Source organism: Taudactylus pleione, unplaced genomic scaffold (assembly GCF_031769625.1).
Source record: "Taudactylus pleione unplaced genomic scaffold, aTauple2 ptg000726l, whole genome shotgun sequence".
NCBI classification, from domain to species: Eukaryota; Metazoa; Chordata; class Amphibia; order Anura; family Myobatrachidae; genus Taudactylus; species Taudactylus pleione.
In genome coordinates, this window is record NW_028285128.1 from 2,312,871 (window position 1) to 2,336,901 (window position 24,031).

Sequence of the window (24,031 nt, forward strand, 5' to 3'; positions counted from 1 at the left end):
AGTAGAGTACAAATACGGTTTTTGGGCGCACAGTATGTGATGCAGAGCCCTGTCTCACATTCTAGACAGTAGATTCACTAACAGTTTCTGCAGTTATGAAATCACTATTCTGTGGTGCTAAATTGTACGGCACCGTCAGTTTTGAATATTCAGTACAGGCACATTCATAGCGGCACACTAGTTGTCCTAGCAGACGGGGGATGGTGTCCTTGGCAATGGTGACAATTCGTAGCATTTTTCAGGACACTAGGGCAGAGCTGACTGCTTACAGTAAATGGATTAACAAAGCTTCCATTATTATGGTAATGTGTGCTTTGGGGGAAGGGACCTGATGCACTGTGTATGACTCTCGGCCCACTGGGCATGCGCCAGAAATCCCATCGCAACCCTCCTACTGGGCATGCGCCCGCCAGAGATGGAAATGCAACAGCATTACAGTAGAGTACAAATACTGTACCGACTGCAGTAATACAGCCAACTGCGCATGCTCAGTGATAGCATAGCGCTACATGGCGTATGGCTTGGCGCCACAGATCCCATTGTACCCCCCTCCATTTCTAATCCATCGCAGATGGCTGACAGCCACCATAGCGCCAACCGTGTAATACAGAGAGCTCTCTCTCATACAGATCCCACTACTACCGTACTTCGTGTGCAAGGTTGGAGCAGCATCACCAATGTCATCAGTTTGCGATGCAACGCTATTTTGCGCAGCAAACGCACAGTCAGCTTTGAACACAGAGCGCTCTCTCACAGACGGAAACCACTCTCAGACACAGTCCAAGGGACGTAGCCATAGTGCACAAGGCTGAGACCGCATATGCATTGTCGCATGTTTGCGTTTTGCGGTTTTTGGGCGCACAGTATGTGATGCAGAGCCCTGTCTCACATTCTAGACAGTAGATTCACTAACAGTTTCTGCAGTTATGAAATCACTATTCTGTGGTGCTAAATTGTACGGCACCGTCAGTTTGCAGATGCAGAGCCCTGTCAGCCACCATAGCCACAGTATGAAATCACTATTCAGTGAAATACAGTACAGTACAGAGCCCTCTCTGGGCACTACAGATCCCATTGTAAACCCTACACTGGGCATGCGCATGAAATCCGATTGACGAAAGCGCAGACATTGACGAAAGTTTTGCACTATTGAAACACACAATCTGCTTGTAATGTCTTACTTTTAAGCAGCCTTTTAAACAACAACACTATAGCCTTTTAAACAAGTTTCACTATAGTGTCCAGAGCAGACAGTGACAAAAAAAAAATATACAGTACGGTATATTCTTTTCCAGGGATCGAACCCCGGACCATAATTCTACCAAAGTGATCACCTAACCACTAGCCCACACGACAGCTACAGTGAACCACAGAGAGTGGCCTCATCCTTGTGCACTCCTCCCGCTGCTGTTTTAAAAAAAAAAAAATTGTCATACTGTAATGCATCCCATATCAGTGAAAGCTGTGTGTGCATCTCATTATTCTACAGTATCGGTTATACCGTGACAACAACTCCGGCAACTTCTCTACTATTCAGTTACTGCACCGTACCGTATGTACAATACAGTATGTGCAGTGATTTGCATCCTGTTATAAGATGTTACGTACAGTACGGTACAGTACTATATACTGTATATGTATATTATGCGACATTAAAAATACAGTATGGGTTGTGCGCTCATGCAAATGCTGTGAATATGATAGACATTCAGAACAGTGGAGCACTTGCCACCCAGCAGTTAAGCACTATATTACATGCAATTACAAAAGTGGAGCACTCGCCACCCAGCGGTTAAGCACTGTATTACATGCCGTAGCATATCCTTCGTTGAAGAATACCACGGTATTCCACAAGTCCATGGCGCGACTCAGAGGCCTGCATGCCACGCCACAAGTCCATGGTGCGACTCACGCCACGCCATGAGCAACAAAATAGCTGGGCAGATCTGTAGTGACAGAACATGGAGAATATGTGACTCTTTTCTGTGATATGTGATTATTACTCACCTGTGCTGATATCTGTAGGGATTTCCTCCTCCTTACACTGCTGGTCACCTGTCACATATGTCTCTTCTTCTCCCTCCATATCTTCTTACTATCAGTCAGACATTCACCCTAAATAACCCATAACACAATGACACTTTAAGCTCAGGTAATAAAATAAGATAAACTGTAGAATATCAGTGTATAAGACACACACAGCTGCTGTACAGATCATATAGTGACAGGCACTATTGGTGACCCTAGATCCCACCTACCTGATCCTCCTGTGGGTTCCTGTCATTCTCCTCTGTACAATACTGGGAATACAGAGGACGGGCACATTTCTCTGGGGTATCTCTGTTACTGGGTCCATCTGTAGGAGATACACCGTGACTGATTACATTTTGTATATGTGATTATCAGATGATGTGTACAGTAACCTAAGCAACCCATAGCCAGACCCCCTATACTGCATTTAAAAGTATATTTTATGTTTCAATCTTAAAGATACTGTAATACAGCACTAAAATGGGTATATAATGGTAAATGTCAGCACCATACAGAAAAAATGAAATATAACTTATATATGTAAATGAAACTCACAAATTATAAAACCCTAAGTGATGTGTGTGATTGTCCCTTGTGATTATAAAGTGTGTCAGATATAAAGCGGGTATGATGGGCCTGATTCAGCAATGCATACAAGTGCTCTACTGATTGCAGATCCCAGATATCGGGACTCTGCGTGTGCGCAGGACCCATTATGCGAGTATGCAGAATGGCTCCTCTGTAGTCGCACGAGGACCCTTCAATGCTTCTGACTGATTGATAGGCAGAGGCATTTAAGGAGCGGTGCGGGGGTGACCAACGTTCCCAGAAACAGGAGCGTAAATGCTTCGTTTTCCAGGAGTGGCAAAGCCAGGGACTGCATGGATCGATCAATGCAGTGTCCTGGGCTCGCAAACCAGCCAGCCAGCCAGCCTAAGCCAAGGCTTACTCAGCTGGCATGTCACCCGGCGCTGTATGCCATCGCGACCATTGACCAACGATTGTCATGATGGTGATTCCCTCCTGCAACCTCCGTCACAGTGCTGGGATCACAAATGCAGCAGGGGGTATCATACACCTCCTGCTGCATTTACATATCAGCAAGGGCGTAATTGCAAAGCTGACTGTGTGCAATAACGGTATAATATCAAATAATATCCTGTCTATTAATGTCAGCCCATGTTACTTATTAGATTCATTTCCCACATGGTGCCTATCACCTCTGACTTGGAAGCTGGACGTCTCGTACTCCAGGCCTGCTTCCTGGGTTTGGGAGTCTTTCTGGGGACTGACTGCCTAGGGAAGGGCTGCCCTTTAGGTTTTCCATGGGGCCGAAAGGACGAGGTCCGTGATCCTGAAGAAGTAGATGCAGAAGGCAGACACGCAGATTGCCGCTGCCAACGTATCCACAATCTTGTCCAAGTCAGGACCGAAGAAGATTTCCCCATAATAAGGCAAACAGTCTAATCCCTTCTTAGAGTCCGCATCCACTCTCCTGGAGCGCAACCACAAGGAACGGCGAACTGAGACAGCAGCAGCCAAAATCCTGGAAGTCAAAAGGCTGACATCCAAAGCCACTTCATTGATATATGCGGCTGAATCACGGAAGTTACCCACCAGAGACACCTGATCTTGAAAAACATCCGAAGGAAAGGACTTCTCTAGGGCAGGCATGTCAAACAAGCGGCCCGAATAAACATTTTCAGCGGCCCCAGAGTGTCGGCTCACATATATATATAATATGCGGCCCACACCGCTGCCATGATCGGAGCACAGCTCTGATCGGGCAGTGTTTACTTTGCAAGCTGGCAACAGTGGTCTTTGAAGTGATCAGAAGCCTCTGATTGCTTCAGAGGCCAGCGTTTCCAGTGATGCAGCGCGCAGGTGATGTCATGACATCGCCCGCGACGAGCGGAGTCTGCGCCTGCCACTCTGGATTTAATTAGATCCAGTCAGCGGCAGTGTCTATGCGGGACGGTGGGAATGAAGATGGCGCGGACTGGAGCAGTGCCCAGCGGCCGTCGTGAAGAAAGGTAAGTACTGCACAGACAGGTGAGTGGGGCCTGTTCTATACTGGGACGGGGCACAGCATTGGGAGCACAACATAAGGGGCATTGCTGGGGGCATAACATAAGGGGCACCACTAAGGGCATTACTGGGGGCTCTACATAAGGGGCATTACTGGAGGCACAACATAAGGGGCATTATTGGGGGCTCTTCATAAAGGGGTATTACTGGGGGCTCTGCATAAAGGGGCATTACTGGGGGCTCAACATAATGGGCATTACTGGGGCTCTGCATAAGGGGCTCTACTAAGGACATCACTGAGGGCTCTGCATAAGGGGCATTACTGGGGGCACAATATAAGGGGCATTACTGGGGCTCTGCATAATGGGCACTACTAAGGACATTACTGGGGGCTCTGCATAAAGGGGCATTACTGGGGCTCTACATAAGGGGCATAACATAAGGGGCATTACTGGCGGCACAACATAAGGTGCACTTCTAGGGGCACTACTAGGACACTGCATAAGGGGCATTGCGTAATGGGCACAAATTCAGGGGGCATTGCAAAAAGGGCTCTAATACAGGGTGGAATTGCATAAGGGGCACTACAACAGGAAGCACTGCATTGGTTTTTATTAATAATAAACTATTCAAAATTGCAATTAACCCTTTTTTTTTGTTGCGGCCCACACACTTGTAGACCTTGTATATTCGGCCTGGTTGGTATTTTGAGTTTGACATGCCTGCTCCAGAGGGTCTGCTCAAAATTCCATAGCCTTGGCCACCCATGATATAGCCATGGCAGGCCTGACAGCTGCTCCTGAAAGGGAATACATTGATTTCAAACAAAGTTCCACCTTCCTATCCGTAGTATTCTTTAGGGAAGATATGGATGGCATAGGTAGAGTAGCACTTTTAATTAAGTGCGTAACATGAGAATCCACCACAGGAGGTGTTTCCCATTTATTAACGCCTCCTGTGGCCAAATGTCTCTGAGGCTGCTATCACTTCCCAGGCGACTGCCAAACCACTGCCATATGATCCACTAGTTGATCAGATAAAGGAAATTCCGAAGAAGTAACCTTTATTTCTTTGAACAGAGCATGTTTGTACCGGGGAGCTGGTGGTTCATCCTCCTCAATGACCAAGAACGATTGGACAGCCCGTATCAGAGCAGTAATATTGATCTTAGCCTTGGAGAGGAGATTCTGTGACATCTTCGGGGGGTGGTGGCGAACTGTATATGTCATTAGGCCCCGTCCCACCACCGGAAAAAGGCAGCGAATTGCGAGTCTGTGAGCAGGGGGTGGGGCAAAATTCTGTGATTTGCGCTGTTTTAGCCCCGCCCCCTACTCGTGGACCCGAAAATACACCGTAAAATCTCCCCATCCTGCCCACTTCACTAGGTAGTGGGCGGGATGCGGGAGATATGCCTACTCTTCCGGGGGCTTACCTGAAAAATCGTGAGCCTCCCGCTACTACTTCCTTCATCCCTCAGCGGAGATGAGGTCTGAGGTATAGAGCAGTATTTCGTAACCTTAGTCCTCATGGCCCACTCGCAGTGCTGACATTAGGGATAGCCCTGCTTCAGCATAGGTGGATAAATCAAACTGACTGAGATAATAATTAAGCTGTGCTCAGGCATGGATATCTTTAGTACCTGGAGGTTGGTTTATGAAGTGTTGTGTTGTAAATCCCGGCGCTTCTGATCCTCTTTTATGATCAATATTTAAAAGGGCAGTGCTTTTACTATACATGTCTTACTGGTAAAGTCATTGCCCTTTTAAATATCTTGCATAACACAAGCGCAGAGTTTTACAACCCAACACTTCGTAAATAAACCCCCTGGACTGTTTCATTTCTGGCCCATGAGCGCTGGGTTTGGGAAACCATGGCATAGAGGAACCGTCAAGTATACCGCTCCCTACTTTGACAGCCTAAGCTACTGTAAGCTTTCAGAGAACACCGTGGTCGCTCCTATGAGTATATTTAGTAACGGTCGGTTTGTCGGTCATCTGCTTCTTTGACAGATTATAAAGCAGCAATAGGAATTAATGATTAATACGGCTTGTTTAGAATAAATTTTTATTGCTGCTTTAAGAAGCGACACTGGGATCTCTCTCTCTCTCCATCCACATCTTTATTACTGACTGCCTGACTGTTTAATGGAACAAGATCCTGTTTTCCTTGAATTGGTCAAATTGTTCAAGAAGCTTAGGCCAGTATTTAATTAGCCGTGATAAAATACTTTGCTCAGGGCTATCCTATTAGCCCCAATGCCAGCATTTATCGGGGATTTTGTTTCCATGGAAACCAAATCTGTGATAAGAAGCCATTTTTCTCTCAACCATGACTTTTCTCGGATACCATGTGTTTTTGTGAGAAAAACAGAAAGTTTTCAGACGTAAAAAAACGGGGTTTAAATGAATACCACGAAAAGAAAAATTGTTGAAAAAGACCCGAAACTCGGCGAAAATAGTCATTAACTCTCTTTCATTGAAGTCCATAGGGTCCACAGGGAGACCTTGGGGTCTAGGTATTGGTTGACGACCGGGCACAGAACAGTTAAAGCTTTGCTCCTAGGATGCAACGGTCCTTCCCCCTATACCCAGAGACACTTCAGTTCGTGACAAGCCTAAGGCTGGAGTAGGAGAGGAGAGAAGGATGACTGGTACACACAAGAATCACGTTCTCACACAAAAGGAGACAGGAAACAGGTGACCAGGAAACATAGCCCATAGAAGCCAGGTGCGTCAGGGCAGGTGCCCTGTGGACCCTATGGACTTTGAAGAAAGATAGTTAATGAAGGTAAGTTTTACCATAATTCTAATTTTCTTCTTCAGGCTCCATAGGGCTCCACAGTGAGACCTTGGGGATGTCCCAAAGCAGTTATTCAAGGGTGGGGACGCTCCTGAGCTGAGAGGAGAATCCGACATCCACATGAAGCATCCTGTGAGGCAAATGTATTAAAGGCATAAAACCTAAGAAAGGTGTGGACAGAAGACCACGTGGCTGCCTTACAAAGCTGTTCAGCTGAGGCACCACGACGAGCTGCCCACAAGGAACCCACAGAGTGAGGTGAATGAGCAGTGACAATACCTGGTATAGGAAGGCCTGCCTGCGTGTAAGCCTGTGAGATAGTCTTGCAAAGCCATCTAGCCAATGACTGTTTATTGGCTGGCCAGCCCTTCTTGTAAAATCCATACAGCACAAATAGGGAGTCTGTTTACCTCAGAAAACTGATATGGTCCACGTAGATCCCTGAGAGCATGGACCACAGTTAAGGAGGCCTCACCTACCGTAAGGTCTGGAGACTGGAATGCCGGGACTACAATTTCCTCATTAATGTTGAAACAAGTCACCACTTTGGGAAGGAAACCAGGTCGAGTTCGGAGAACTTCCTGTCCTGATGGAAGATTAAAAATGGGGAGCGACATGAAAGCGCCCCTAAATATGATACCCTTAGGGCAGACGCCATCGCCAGAAGAAAAGTCTTTGCTGTGAGCCACTTGAGATCCATAGATACCAAAGGTTCAAACAGAGGGCCTGATTCAGAGCCGGACGCTCTTTAAGAGCGCTCGCTCTGAATCAGGGCGGCATTTAATTTTTTTTGAGCCAGCCCCCTGGCCGCTCGCTAAGCCGTGGGTGACCACCCACAGCTTTTGTGAGTGGCCAGGTGGTGGTCACGATGGTCGTGACCATCAGGCTTGCGACGAGACCTTTGTGGAAGGGTCTCATCCATCACAAGCCCCAGTGAACTTCCGGCTCTAATAGAGCAGGAAGCTCACTACTGAAGCTGCCCCCAAACAGCAGGCATTCCTTTGGGAACGCCTCCTTTTGGCCATCCAACCCCCCCTGCCCGCCTCCAAAATGGAGCGAGCTGTCAATCAAAATCGACAATCGCCCGCTTTGGTGCGAGACCCGTAGCGACGGAGTGCCCATCGCTGGCCGGGTTACGGGCATGCGCATGCCGGAGCCAGCGCCGGTGTGCGCATGCACAGTGGGGGACCATTGACCCACTTGCGAGCGCTGTGCGCTCGCGAGCGGGTCTGAATCAGGCCCAGAGTGCCCTTTAGGGCCTGCAGAACCACTGACAAATCCCACGGAGCCACGGAGGAACAAAGGGGGGTTGTATGTGGAGTACACCTTGAAGGAAAGTGTGGACCTCTGGCAGTGAAGCAATTCTAAGCTGGAACCAAATGGACAGAGCAAAAATGTGTACCTTCAGTGAAGTAAGTCCAAGGTTCAATCCAGCTTGGAGGAGGACCAGGAGTGTAGAGACCCAAAGCACATGAGGGTCACAGCTTCTGGCACCACACCATTGGAAGTAGGTATGCCACACTCTACGGTAAATGCTGGCAGAGGCCGGCTTACGTGCTCTGAGCATCGTCTGGGCCACAGAGCGAGATACCCCTTAAGACCTCAGGAGGGATGTCTCAAAAGCCACGCCATGAAAGACAGATGACCCAGGTCCAGGTGAAGACAGGAACCAGAGAGACAACAGGTCCTGCCGCTGAGGTAGCAGGAATGGTACATCTATGGAAAGGGTCCGAAAATCTGAGTACCAATGCCATCAGGGCCATGCTGGGGCCACCAGCAGGACAGTGCCTCTGTCTTGCTTGAACTTCCACAGGACTCGAGAAAGAAGGGAGACTGGAGGGAATAGGTACGCCAGATGGAAGGTCCACTTCACTGATAAGGCGTCTGCGAAGGCTGCCTCGGCATCCCTAGTTCTGGACCCGTACATTGGCAGTTTGTGATTGTGTCTGGAGGCCATGAGGTCCACCTCTGGTAAGCCCCATTTGTCCACTAGGAGCTGAAAGACTTCTTGGTGGAGAGACCATTCCCTAGCATGCACGTTGTGATAGCTGAGGAAGTCCACTTCCCAGTCTAGAACTTCCGGAATGAGCACTGTGGAGATGGCCGGGAGGTGACCTTCGGCCCATGTGAGAATGTGTGACACTTCTGTCATTGCTGACCGACTTCAAGTACCTCCCTGGTGATTGATGTAGGCCACTGATGTGGCATTGACGGACTGCACTTGTATAGGCTTGCCCTGAAGAATGTCCTGATCCAGAGTGAGGGCTTTGTAGCTCAGAGATCCAATACATTGATTGGCAAGGTCGACTCGGCTGATGTCCAAAGTCCCTGGAAGGCGTGTTGACCGGTCACTGTTCTCTAGCCCCGGAGACTAGCGACTGTCGTAAGGAGTACCCAATCCGGGATACAAAAGGGGCGACCTTTGGTTAAATGGGACGTCTGAAGCCACAAGGAGAGGGACAGACGAACCTCTGGAGAGAAAACCATACGTTTTACCCTTGATCTGATGGGGCACCCCGTTCCACCTTGACAGGATTAGCTGTTGCAGGGACCTGAAATGAAACTGAGCGTACTCCACCATGTCAAAGGTGGATACCATGGATCCTAGAACTTCCATTGCTGAGTGGATTGACATTCGGCGACTGCGTAGGAATTTGCGCACACGTATTTGCAGTGTGGAGATCTTGTCTGCTGTCAGGAAGATACTCTGATCCTGAGAATCCAAAAGAGATCCCAGATGAACCATCCTTTGTGAAGGATTCAGGAAGGATTTCTTCCAGTTGATTAACCAGCCGTGCTTTTGTAGGAAGGCAATGGTTACCTGAAGATGGTGCTGCAACACCTCTGGGGACCTTGCTACGAGCAAGAGATCATCCACGTATGGTAGCAGCTGGATCCCCTGACCACGCAGGTGAGCCGCCATGATAGCCATATTCTTGGTAAATACCCATGGAGCTGTAGACATTCCAAAGGGCAGAGCCTAAAATCGGAAGTGTTGCTGTAGTATAGCAAACCGGAGATATTGCTGGTGAGAGGGTGCAATAGGTACATGTAGGTAAGCGTCCTGAATATCCAGAGATACCATAAAGTCCCCAGGCTCTATAGCTAGGATAATAGAGCTTAGGGTTTCCACCCTGAACCTGGGTAACCTGATGAACTTGGATTTGAGGTTGAGGATAGGCCGATGAGAACCATTCGGCTTCTGAACCAGAAAGAGAGTAGAATAATAACGCGTCCCTCTCTGAGGTAACGGGACTGGTACAATGACCCCTGCTTTCAACAAGGACTGTATGGCTTTCTGGATCTGCAAGGCCTTGTCTGAAGGAGGGCATGTGCAGAAACACTGGTGGGGAGGCCTTCTGAGAAATGAGAGGACGTACCCTGTGAGAGACCACTTCTCTTACCCAAGCGTCCGTGGTGGTTTGACATCAGCACTGGGCGAACTGAAGAAGTCGGCCTCCCACTCTGGGATCCCCCAAAGGGAGGCCTTTCCCGTCAGGCTGAGAATTTATCCTCGGATTTAGAAGCAGGACGTCTTGTACTCCAGGCCTGCTTCTTGGGCTTAGCAGTCTTTATGGGGGCTGACTGCCTAGGGAAAGGACTGCCCTTTAGGTTTTCCTTGGGGCCGAAAGGATGAGGCACGTGGTTTTGTAGAAGCAGATGCTGAGGGCAGAAGTGCAGATTTAGATGCTGCCAATGTGTCCACAATCTTACCCAAGTCAGGGCCGAACAAGATTTCCCCATTGTAGGGCAAGCTATCTAATCCTTTCTTAGAATCAGCATCTGCCCTCCAAGAGCGCAGCCACAGGGAACGGCGAGCCGACACAGCAGCAGCCGAGACTCTGGAGGTCAGGAAACTGACATCTAGAGCAGCTTCCCCAATATATGCTGCCGCATCTCAGATGTTACCAACCAGTCTCACCTGATTCCTGGAAACATCTGTAGGAAAGGAGTCCTCGAGGGAATCAGCCCACTGCTCCATAGCCTTGGCCACCCATGAGATAGCCATGGACAGCCGGGCGACAGCTCCTGAAAGAGAGTATATTGATTTCAGACAAACCTCCACCTTCCTATCTGTAGGATCTTTGAGGAAAGAAATGGAGGGCATATGCAGTGTAGCACTCTTAATTAAGCTCGTAACATGTAAATCTACAGCAGGAGGTGATTCCCATTTAGCACAATGTTCCTCCGGAGAAGGGTAACAGTAAGCCAGGCGTCTCTGAGGCTGATATCGCTTAACAGGTAATTGCCATGCCACCATCATGTGATCAACTAACTGATCCAAAAAAGGAAATTCCACAGAAGTTACCTTTATCACTTTGAACAGATCATATTTGGATCGAAGAGCTGGCCGTTCTTCCTCCTCTATGATTAAGGCAGAACGGACCGCTCAACTCACAGCAGGAATATTAACCAGAGACCGAGGGCCTGAATCAGAGCCGAACGCTCTGACCAGAGCGCTCGCTCTGAATCAGGGCCCTCCTCCCTAAAAATGGAGCAGCCTCTTGGACGCTCGCATAGCTGTGGGTTACCACCCACTGCTATGCGAGCGTCCATGATGATGGTCGCGATGGTCAAGACCATCGCGACCATCGGGCTTGCGACGAGACCCTGCGGTAGGGTCTCGGTGACCGCAAGCCCTGGAGTGATGTCAGTGGGGCCGGACTCAGATGGTAGGCGTTCCCATGGGAACGTCTCCATCTGGCAGCCACGCCCCTGGCACGCCCACCAAAGGGGGCGTGCTGTCACTCACCATCGACAGCACACCCCCTTTGGTGCGAGACCCCGAGCGACGAATTCCTCGTCGCTCGCCTGGTCTCGCGCATGCGCACGATGGAGCTCCCTCCATCGTGCGCATGCGCATTCGGGCACCATCGACCTGCTTGCGAGCGTCCTTCGCTCGCGAGCGGGTCTGAATCAGGCACCGAGTCTCCACCTCCTACAGAGGTGAGTCAGAGACAGAGACATCTACTATTTCCCCATCATCAGATGACACTTTAGACTTGGAAAGCTGTGTGGACTCTGATGACGGTATTTGAAGCTTAGATGGCTTAAGGGATTTTTCACCCCGCCACATGGAATGGAGGTAGATGTGGCTGCCAGGCTCTGCGCTGTGGTAGAGAAAGCATCTAACCATGGTGGAGGCACAGGAGGTATATGCATTGCTGTAATCTGTTGAGGCAATCCCTGAGAGGGAATAACAGACTGCAGTGGTAACCCCATAGGAGGGAAAACAGCTGGTACCACCAAGCGACCCACAATGGATGTCAGGACCTTAGAAAAGGGAGCCCAAGGGGGTTCCTGCATGGTGACCGAGACATCGGAAGGGCCTAGAGGATTATAACACTTCACACATAATCCATCCTGTACCATCTCCCCCTCACTTAAACCTCAAGCACATGACTTGCAAGACAGCAGCATGGGCTCAGAAGTGTGCACATTATTATTCCCTTCAGACATATTGGCAGAGAAATAAAGCACACAATATGGTACTGAGTATAATGCAACCACTGAGTATATCTGATACTAATAGGAATACAAAATACTGCCCCTGACTGATGCTTGGGTAAGCTGCAGGAACACAAGCTCAAATATGGCACAGTGCAACACACAACAGTATGTGACAGACCACATACTGTGAGGTATCAGAAACACACTGACAACACCTTGTACTGTTAGAGCATTAGAAATAGAAAATGGTATAAAGATATGCTGACAGTTTGAGAGAAAGACACAGACAGACAGCGCCACATACAATGCTGAAATGAACTGCAATATAGTCACTACAATCAACTACTCAGACTCAGGACCTCATTCAGAGTCGGTCGAAGCGGCCGCACGGTCGTACGCCACCGATGTTCGCTATACTGCGCATGCGTAAAGGTCGCAATGCGCGTGCGCAAACTAGCCGCTACGATCAGAAGTTTCTCTCTCCTTGAACACAGCCAGGTCAGTAGTTTGACAGATTGAGGCGTTTGTGGGTGGTAACAGGGGAAGGTGCTTGAAAACGAGGGAGTGGAGATCCGAACGCAGGCGTGCCTAATTATGCGGACGGCATTTTATGGGAGTGCATACGGTTTATGGGAGTGCATAATTAACAAAGTAGCGTCATGGCACATGTGACATGGGAGGTTTTTACACTGACATGATCCTAGAGCTTAAGAGAGGGTATGGTCAACCTTAAGTTCTACGACCAGTTCCGATGGTTCCCGATGGTCACGATTAATCCCTATATGCCCGGAGATGACGTGTAATGCGTACGAGAAGGGGGCGTATTTTTTGGTCTTCCGGACGCTTCCTCCCCTTGGTCGGCAAGCTACCAATCCGAACTTAGGGACGCAACTTGCGAGGGAATCATTTGCATATCCGGCCCCTTTTCCCGTACGACCGTGCGGCCGCTTCGACCGACTCTGAATGAGGTCCTCAGTGTCTGGTAGGCTAAAGTGCTACATACACTGATCAAACGGCGATGTATGTAGGGGGACCAGACTCAGCGATGTCCTGAGAGAGCTGCGACTTGCCACTTCCGCAAGGAAATAGCCGCTGGAGATCTCAGAGGGGGCGTGTCCAGAGGAGGAGAGCAGCTCAGAGAAGCCAGACCTCGCAGGAGAGGCGCACTGAGCTGAGGGGAGGAGCCACTTAAACAGAGAAGCTGCCTCTTACCTTGTCCCCTGGATCCGGCTGCAGTCTGAATCTGCCTGGGGTCTTGCTAGCGTGACCCCCAGCACAACTGCTGAGAGCCCCAGATCGGTATTGGGGTCACAGCAACGGAGGGGTGGCGGAGCCTCTGGCTCAGGGGCAGGGTATAGGGAGAGGGGAACCAGTGCATCCTGGGAGCTAAAAATGAACTGCGTGGTGCCCGGATTTCCTATCCATCACCTACACCCCAAGGTCTCCCTGTGGAGCCTATGGACCCTGAAGAAAAAATATGGCTACAATCTTGTCTAAGTTTCAATCTTTCTATCCGTAGGGTCCCTCAGTGAGGAAACTGTAGGGATAGGTAATGTAGCGTTTTTAATCAAACGCGTAACATAGGAATCCACCACTGGGGAAGTCTACCATCTTGCACAATGATCGGCAGAAAAAAGGATAACAAGAGGTCAGGCATTTTTGGAGCTGAAACTTCTTACTGGGCATCTGCCAAGCTGCTGCCATGTGCTCAACTAGTTGATCCAAGAGAGGAAACTCTGCTGAAGCCACTTTTTGTCGTTTAAACAGTGGGTGCTTTGATTTGGGGATCTGCTCATCATCTTCTATTTGTAAGATAGATTTAACAGCTTGCACCAAAGCAGGTATATTAATTTTAGACTAAAACTCTGCTTCTTCCCCCGAAGGGGACTCAGGGGCATATTCATCAACACTAAAATAACGTTTTTAAGGACATTTTCCTTAATTAACGTTATTTTTTTATTCATGAAGATACTTAACACAAGAGATATCACTAATATCTCCTGATTAATTCCCCCTGTGTTAATTTCCATTAATTATGATATTCATCAGGAACTTGATGGTGTTACCATATGCCACTGTGAGGTGGCGTTTAGTAGGTAACACTTACCTGCTTTCAGCTGGGCAGGTCCCCCGGAATCTTTCCCCGTCTTCACAGGGAGGAGGTTCCTAGATGGTCCCCAGCTCTACTTACTCTGGTTTTACAAACGTTACATATGGCTTGACAACTGTTGTCAGGATTTGGGTAAAAATTATTCCACACATAAGAGGTGGATTTTGTTAGGCTTATGCCCAGGCATGGCAATACCCTCCTTCTTATCACAGGAAAGAACTGCTTCCACTGGTGCCTCACTTACACAAACCACATTCTCATCATCATTAATGGCATTAGCTACACAAATCCTGTTGCACTTTCTTGCTAGTATCCTCAATTTCTATGTCAGCATCTTTACTTGTGCTGCTCTTCCCCACATTTGCAAACATAGAGCCATCTCTATGAGTCCAGTATCAAAAGGTAAGACTTACACATAGCTCTGGTAGACACACTTAGACTCTCTTCAGGTATTTGTGACATTTCTACACACACAGTTTGTTCTTCTGCCTTAGTGCTTTTTTTCAGCACTGATTTTCCTGTTTTAATTTTTGACACCTTTTCTAGACTCAGAGGGCGGAATTCAATTGATTATTCCCCCCTTCGCACCCGACGGAGCTATTCTATTGTTGCTCCTGTCGGGTGCGATCAGCTGCTAGCGCTCAATTTCAGCTCGCAGCCCCAGAGGGGTGCGGGCTGAAATCGGCGAAAAGTGTCCCAAACGGCACTTTTTAGCGATCGCGTCCAGCACTTTGGTCGGGGTTAGCCGTTTTACGCAGCTAAACCCGACCACTTTGGGTGCGATCAGCGTGAAACGCTGGCACAATTGAATAGCGGCCCGCGATCTCCTGTCACTTTAGACGGGAGATGCGGGCCGCGAAATCAATTGAATTCCGCCCAATGTGAGGTCTTGCATCGTTATGTGAGGCAGAAGAAGATGCCAGACTGACAGCAGTTGCAGAACCACCACTCACAAATAAAGGCCAAAGCCTCAGCCTTTTCTTACCACTGCGTGTGATGTATGCAATGTTGGCAATTTTATGTTTTTTTCTGCAGGAACCTTTCCCTTTATTATAGGTGATGTTTTTTTCAGCAATGTCAAATATTGTTTTGATTTCAGATGTCCTGACTTAAACCATCTATGCCCTTGAGCACCGGATTTAGTAGATGTTGAAGGACTAGTTCGTCACAGCTCTGATATTATTAACACATGGCCCTTAACATACTGACCATTAGTGTTCTTAAACACTGTATCATGGCCAGCCTGAAGTTTTTTGAACACACACAAAAAAATTGTTAGAAAACAACTACCCACCAATTGCGATGCACTACGCAGATATTAAGGCGGTGGCCTTTGACCTACTTACCGTTAGTGTTCACAGCCTGCTGAACTTTTTTTGAGAAAAAATATTATTTTAATAGAACTGCCCACCAACTGCGATACACTGTAAAGATATTAAGGTGGAGACCGTTGACCTACTGACGTTTAGTGTTCTTATTAAACACAGTGTCACGGTCTGCCTGAAGCTTTTTGGACTCACAATTTTTTTTTTTAAACTGCCCATCAACTGTGACGCACTGCGCAGGTATTAACGTGGTTCCCCTTTACCTACTGTTCTTAATAAACACAGTATCATGGCCTGGCTGAAGTTTTTTGAACACACACATTTTTTTATTAAACAACTGCCAACCAATTGTGATGCACTGTGCAGTAATTAAGGCGGTGGCCCTTGATCTACTGACCATTAGTGTTCTTATTAAACACAGTATGATGACCTGCCTGAAGTTTTTTGAATACACAAAATTAATTGCTTTATTTTATTTTTATATTTTTTACACACTGCTGTGAGTCACTGTAGCTAAAATGGCACTCTGGTGTCCAGTCCACAGTGTAATATCCATGCTGCAGATATAAAGTCCTAGGAGTAAGGTTGTGTAGGTGCGTGTGTTTGTGTCTGACTCTGCACACACCATAAAACAGAGAGTTAAGTTATATATTTATAATTATAACCTCTAGTCTAATGTGTATATCTCTCAATCTCAAGTCTCACCCAATGAACTGAACTAAATGAGATCAGCTCTGTCATCACACTGCTCTCTCTGGTGGTCCTGTGTGAAATAGTCTAGGTCAGCTGAGCTCTGCACTGTCACGCAGCTCTCTCTGGCACTCCCGTGTGAAATGGCGCCTGAATCACCGCTAGAGGGACTTATATCGGATCCAAAACACGTGAGATCCAACGCCAGTTCATATTATGCCACAAAGAACCCCAGGTCACACATGCCACTGTACCCTCCATTAGAGTGATGTAGCTATGTGTGGGGGCTGACTTGTATGTAGGTGCCCCTGGACAACCGCCCCGGTTATCCTTTAGGGGAGGGACTCAAGAATGTAAAGCATTATGTAGCTAAGCCCCAGTAACTAACGTACTGTAGTTTATGGGTTACTTTCTGCACAGTTGCACTTTTTTTTTGCCTGCGCTACGCAACCCTACATCTCCCAGCTGCCCTTTCCCTGAGGGGGCAGCATTAAAGTCGGCAACTATGGTTTGCATGCATGCACACAGGTCTACATTGCTCCATATTGTTCATCCTGGAGGATGATTAGCACACATAGATTAATATCTCATAGTGCCCTAAGCAAAGTAGTGGTTTGGTCCCCTGTGCCGCCTCCATTTGTTACAAAAAAACAAAAAATTGGGTTAGGTTAACATGGGTACTTCAGAGCCACCTGGGCCCTAGGCTGGAGACTAGCTCACCTAATGAATGATCCAACTATGAGTTTATGTGCTTTGATTCTCACTGATGATCTGATTTCCCCTCTGTGTGTGGTGCACAATGACCTCTGCTCCCTGTCTGCCTGTCAGTTATTTGCACATTGGTTAAGATGTTCCCTGTGTGTGGTTGTGTTTTGCACAGTGATCACAGCCTGTTATGCATGCTGAGTTGTCCCTTGGGATCTCTGCTCTTTTCCAAAACAGCCAGAGGGGCAGAGAAGACTGATCTGTGGGGAGCTTCGGCTATGTCAACAGCAGCCTGGTGTGTGCTGTGGTGTGAGCTTTGTGTAACTGGCACAGAATGACCCAGGAGCAGAGCTGTTTGCTGTACGTTCAGGTGAACTGGGGAAGTGAAGAAAATGTCACTAGATCTGCCCCTTCCTGATTCCACATCTGCCCCCATGGAGAAGCCTCCGAAAGAGCTAAGTCAGGTGAGTGAAGGATCTGGAAGACACATATCATTAAAGATAAATGTTACAGCTGTGATACATAAAGGCTATAGTGTAAGTGTAGTAGGGATAAATAGTCTCAGTACTGCCTATTGCTCTAAAGCAGGCTTAAACAACCTGTTTTTCTGAAACATGTCCCAGCATGCCCTAACAGCCTATGGAAGACAGTATGCGCCTGGGCTTACAGTTCCACAATAGCTGGTTGGATAAACCCATAGACCTCATAAAGACTGAAATGTAATCGGCACAGGAATCATTTTAGTGAATATAATGAACTAAATATATTTGCTGTCCTGGTGGTATGGATTCATTCTGTTCTAATTGCATCTATACATTTCTATCATAAATAGCCAATAGTTCCTACTTTTAAGCACCCAAATGTATTTATTTATTTCTATATATTTTCTGTTCTGACTACCATTGACAGATAGAGATGGATATATGTTGAAGATAACTACAGAGTATCAGAATGACACCAAAATTATAAAAAAGTTTGTAACATTTTTTTTCTGAACATTGACACTCCTTTGCTATAATTGGTTTTTTTTTGGAGGGGCAGGAATCCTGCCTGTCACCCATTTACAAGGAACCATAGATCAGGGATATTCAACATTAGGCCCCCCAGCTGCTGTGGAACTAAACATCAATGCATGCCCTGCCACAGTTTTAGCATGTCCTAATCGCAAAACTGGAACTGGTAGTTCCACAGCAGCTGGAGAGCCGCGTGTTGAATAGCCCTCACCTTGATCATTATGTGTCCCTAACAGTAAAATGAAAGTTTATTTTCTGTATTTTCCCAAACTTAAATACAACCTGGTTCTGGGTTGGACGCAAAGCAGCCACAAGTGAGGACGGCCTTGGCAGCCAGGTTTACCACCTTCTGCTAATGCGAGTAATCATATGACTTCATGCTTATAGTCTCACCACCCAGTGTTTTTGGTTCCTCAGCTGCAACCATTATAATTAGTTGAGCCTGAACATGCTTTTTCTGCAACCGGGTATATATAGAATAAACTCCAAAGACAAATTAGCGATTAACCCTAGACCCTGGATGCCCTACTTTTTTGTTAGGTTGCATTTTCAATGAAAAAATATTCTAATTATTTTTATAATATTTCAGTGTGCATTACATCACCTGTCTATAATAATAATAATAATAATAATAATAATAATAATAATAATAATAATTTTATTTATATAGCGCTTTTCTCCTAAAGGACTCAAAGTGCTTTACATTTACAGTACAAAATACTAAATAAGCTTAAACAAGGGACAAATAGTGAAATGTTTGGGTGAATAGGTGAGTCTTTAGTCTATTTTTGAAGGATTCTAGAGTGAAGGCCTCTCAAACTGTGCTGGGAAGTGAGTTCCAAAAGGTTGGAGCCACAAAACTGAAAGCTCGACCCCCAGACGAATTCTGTGAGATTCTAGGTACTGTTAATTGTCCTTCGTCAACGGATCGCAGTAATCAAGTTGGACAGTAAGGAATCAGAAGCTGCTTCAGGTACCCTGGGCCATGGTCATGAAGGGCTTTGTAAGTTAGTAAGCCAATCTTGAAAACAATTCGCCATCTGATGTAGCCCTGTCCTGTGACCTATCATAAGGACCACTGACACTCATCCACTCCTGAAGCTCAGCTAAGCAGCCATTTAGGGCTAGTCTAGTCAACTAACTTCCAATTTCCAGTGTAAAGATTTGATTTGCTTTACCACTTTGTATTATTATTATTATTATTATTATTATTATTATTATTATTATTATGATTATTATTTTCTTAATCCCAATCCCCAAATTAATCCTGGGATTGTAACCCAGTAATCCAAAAATACCAGGATTTGTAAATAATTTTGGGACTGGAATCCCTATAGGCGATGCAATGTCTGCAAGGGGAAGCTTATTCTACATGTATGGCAGAAATAATTCTACTGCCAAAATACTGTACTTGTTCTGTAATCTCTATCCAAGGATGTGTATAACAGATGAAAATCATAAAAAAATGCTTTACTCTAACAATAAATATTTAAAAAAAATTCAATAATATTTAAAACTAAGTTTTTTTTAGTAAATAAATTACATCCTTTTTTAAAACTTTAATTTATTTATTTATTTAATATTGTGCTTTAGATGACTCATGCATGCGTATATCAGCACAGACTCGCCAGTATCACTCAACTATCACAGTTGTACTTTTGTTAAAATATACACTACCAGCAATAACTTATTTACTATCACCTCAATTAGAACAAACAGACTTATACATAGGCCAGTAAGTGTTAGTGTACCATTTTTCTGGGACTCTAAAGAAGGTCGGATTGCATCAGGAGCGGTTAAGAAAGGAAGGGGCCCATGCGCAGCCTCCATGCAGCCCCCCACCCCCCTTGCCAGCGCAGTTGTAGAGCAGGCACTATGCCAGAGTTTATTGCGCATGCGCAGGTCTCCCTGGGAACATGATGGCCCCACCATATTTCCAGTGATTTCTGCTACACCGGTGCTGGGCTACAGAGAGTTCAATATAATGTATAGGTGCAGAGTGTAACTAGACTTTTTGGTGCCCCGTGCCAGAGAGAGCATTGGCGCTCCCCCCTCCCATTTTTTAAATAAGAACATAAGATAGTGCACCTGAAAAAGGGCCATGGCCTCATGGGGAAGGGCCAGGGAAGAGATAGGAAAGGCCAGAAGATGTTGGGGTTAAAAGAAGATGAAGCTACAAATGAGAATGATATTAAATTGGAAAATTGACAGGCCCAAACAGCGCCGCCTGTCCTGCGGTGCCCTGTGCCATGGCACTGGTCGCACCACCCTAGTTACTGCTCTGGAGTGTGTGGGGTGTGCGGTTAAGACCCCTCCATGGGGTCAATGGACCTCATTCAGAGTCGGTCGTAAGCGGCCGCTCGGTCGTACACCTAACGACCGCAAAACTGAAAAAGGAAGCGATCGCACGGCCGGTCGGTCGTAACCAAAGTGACGCCCATACGTGAACAATGCACCTCCTCTAGCTAACAAGTGATAGCAGCTAGCGATCGAGTCAATCGTTGTCAGTCATTGTCAGTCGCTGTATGTTAATTTTCTTCTGATGGTTGCGGCCGCTTGTGTTGTGTGCAAATTACACCAAAAATTACCAAAAAACCGCATAGAATAAGCCATCCCCCTGAAATATATTTATTCTTATTATTCGCTAATGCAAACGCAGCTGAATCAATTACATGCCAATTAGCAGTGTTATTAGCTACGATTATTAGCTGCTTGCATTGTGTGGCTCAAATAGAAACATCACTCCGAACATCAGTAACATTCGATAGTATCGATTGTACTCTGGGGCTTGAGAAAGCACGTACCCAACCTTAAGCTGTACGATCAGCCTGGCCTCGAACCTGCTCGCAGAGTGACGTTTTCCTACTTACGGCCTACTATGTCGGTCGTAGCAGGTAATTTATGTACGCCCTGAAAACGGTGAGGAACGCCTGCATTTTCAGACCACCACCCCCGTCACCACCCACAAACGGCCTTTCATGTCAATCAACTCTCGGAAGCCACTTCCTGCTCGTAAGCCGTACGATCGACAGCATTTTGGATGGCAAGGTCTCGTACGCACATGCGCACAACTAACCGTACGCATGCGTGGTTTGGAAACATCGGAATGCGTACGACCGAGCTGCCGCTTACGACCGACTCTGAATGAGGTCCTATGTGCACTATACACCCGGCACCTATTATAGATACGTCCAAGGATTTTATTTCTGACAAGCTGGTAGTTCTATATGATAAATTCTCTGCAATATATATTTGGGAAGAAGTGCAGATTTATTGTACAGACATATGTGATATGAACATTTATGTGGAGTTAATCATTTTGGCATGCTGTTAATGTTTTTGTGCTGAGCAAGCAGTAGTTGCACAATGTGTGTGCCTTGCGTTGAATCTCTAGTTAATCATTTTCCTCTATATAGTACAATGACACTAACCACTTAGCATCTCAACAATAAATTATAACAAAAATCATTAAAAACTCATGAATTAGTCTGTTTCACAAGAGAGAGAGGAAATATTGCACGTTGTAGTAGGCAGGAACCTTACTTCACTTGTCCATTGACTTGTTTACTTAATTTTAATTATTTACTAGTAATAAATTAATCTGATGTAGTTCTACAAGGTATTCATTATGCAGAATGATATTTTATTTTATTGATTTCTATTTTGATGTATATTAATAGTCTTTATGGCAGCTTTTTTGTTCCTTAATAAACCTGTCACAATCAAAACATGAGCGAGTGGGTTGGGGGTATTTTTCAAATTTTTCTTGCATTCTACTCATTCAAACTGCACTTTCTCTGAAAAGGCATAGCTAACATTTGGTTTAATGTTGGGTATACACGTTCAGATAAAGAGGTCTATTCATGTACAACATGAACTGGCTACCGAAAAATATCACTTTTTATTGATGCGATATATAGTGATGTTTTGTAGCCATTCATGTACACTTACCTGTTTGGCGTCTTTCCGCGGTAAGTGGCCCCTCCGTGATCCCTGGAAGCAGTGAGAAGACAGACATATTGGGCGCCCTCTATGTCTGCTTCCTTCTGTGTGGGACCTGGCGTCTGAGAGCAGCAGGCTCTTTTCGTTTTGCAGCACAGATTACATCATCCTGGGATGGCGAATCTCTACACTGCTGAGGAACGGAAAGCTGAGCTCCTTCTATGAATCGCTCTCCCCATACTACTGTATGGGAAGCGATCCATCTGAAGCTGGAGAGGATATAAACCTCACGGTAACCCCCTTTATGAATAGAAATACCACACCCTTTTCGCTGAAATGTAGTATAGGGCCTTTGGAGCAGTTTTTGTGGAAAAAAATGCTCCAAATTCTTTAATTCGGGAGGGAGGGGGGCAGGGCCTGCTATAACATCACCATCTTGAGATGGCGTTAAGCAGGGTTCCCCCCGGTTCCCCGACTCCTGCTCTGCTCCGACAGGCGGAGCAGAGCCGGGAGCCGATCCCCCGTGATCAGCTTAATGATCTAAATAGACAAAGACCACAAGCTGATTAGTAAAAAAAAATTTTAAAAAACGACCATAGGACCAATTACATACCAAGCCTGATATCTACTCAGTGCTGTCCCCTCTTACACCCATTATTTATAATCCCCTTTGTACCCTGGGGAACAGCATCCAATTGGTCGGCTGCGAGTTTTACTAGAATGGGTCACATAGTCTCTGATGGGGTATTTAAATCTTATGAGGTATTATCTGCTGAAGCAGGATTAATTAAACAAGACTACTCTATACAATGACTATAGTACACTGCGCATAGGTTGGAGAGTTAGCAGATACTGTATACAATGACTATAGTACACTGCGCATAGGTTGGAGAGTTAGCAGATACTGTATACAAAGACTACAGTACATTGCGCATAGGTTGGAGAGTTAGCAGATACTGTATACATAGACTACAGTACATTGTGCATAGGTTGGAGAGTTAGCAGATAATGTATACATAGACTACAGTACATTGCGCATAGGTTGGAGAGTTAGCAGATACTGTATACATAGACTACAGTACATTGCGCATAGTTTGGAGAGTTAGCAGATAATGTATACAAAGACTACAGTACATTGCGCATAGGGTGAAGAGTTAGCAGATAATGTATACAAAGACTACAGTACATTGCGCATAGGTTGGAGAGTTAGCAGATACTGTATACATAGACTACAGTACATTGTGCACAGGTTGGAGAGTTAGCAAATAATGTATACATAGACTACAGTACATTGCGCATAGGTTGGAGAGTTAGCAGATACTGTATACATAGACTACAGTACATTGCACATAGGTTGGAGAGTTAACAGATACTGTATACATAGACTACAGTACATTGCGCATAGGTTGGAGAGTTAGCAGATACTGTATACATAGACTACAGTACATTGTGCATAGGTTGGAGAGTTAGCAGATAATGTATACATAGACTACAGTACATTGCGCATAGGTTGGAGAGTTAGCAGATACTGTATACATAGACTACAGTACATTGCGCATAGTTTGGAGAGTTAGCAGATAATGTATACAAAGACTACAGTACATTGCGCATAGGGTGAAGAGTTAGCAGATAATGTATACAAAGACTACAGTACATTGCGCATAGGTTGGAGAGTTAGCAGATACTGTATACATAGACTACAGTACATTGTGCACAGGTTGGAGAGTTAGCAAATAATGTATACATAGACTACAGTACATTGCGCATAGGTTGGAGAGTTAGCAGATACTGTATACATAGACTACAGTACATTACACATAGGTTGGAGAGTTAGCAGATACTGTATACATAGACTACAGTACATTGCGCATAGGTTGGAGAGTTAGCAGATACTGTATACATAGACTACAGTACATTGCACATAGGTTGGAGAGTTA

The 24,031-nt window shown here is 46.1% G+C and overlaps 1 protein-coding gene across 1 annotated transcript in view; it reads left to right on the top strand.

Annotated features, from left to right (window-relative positions):
* Positions 1 to 17,531: 17,531 nt before the first annotated feature.
* Positions 17,532 to 24,031, top strand: part of TMPRSS6 (transmembrane serine protease 6) — a 159,081-nt gene continuing 152,581 nt past the window's right edge. Inside the window, exon 1 of the mRNA XM_088456882.1 lies at positions 17,532 to 17,603. Coding sequence (XP_088313008.1) covers positions 17,532 to 17,603 — 72 coding nt within the window. The remainder of the gene's footprint in view (positions 17,604 to 24,031) is intronic.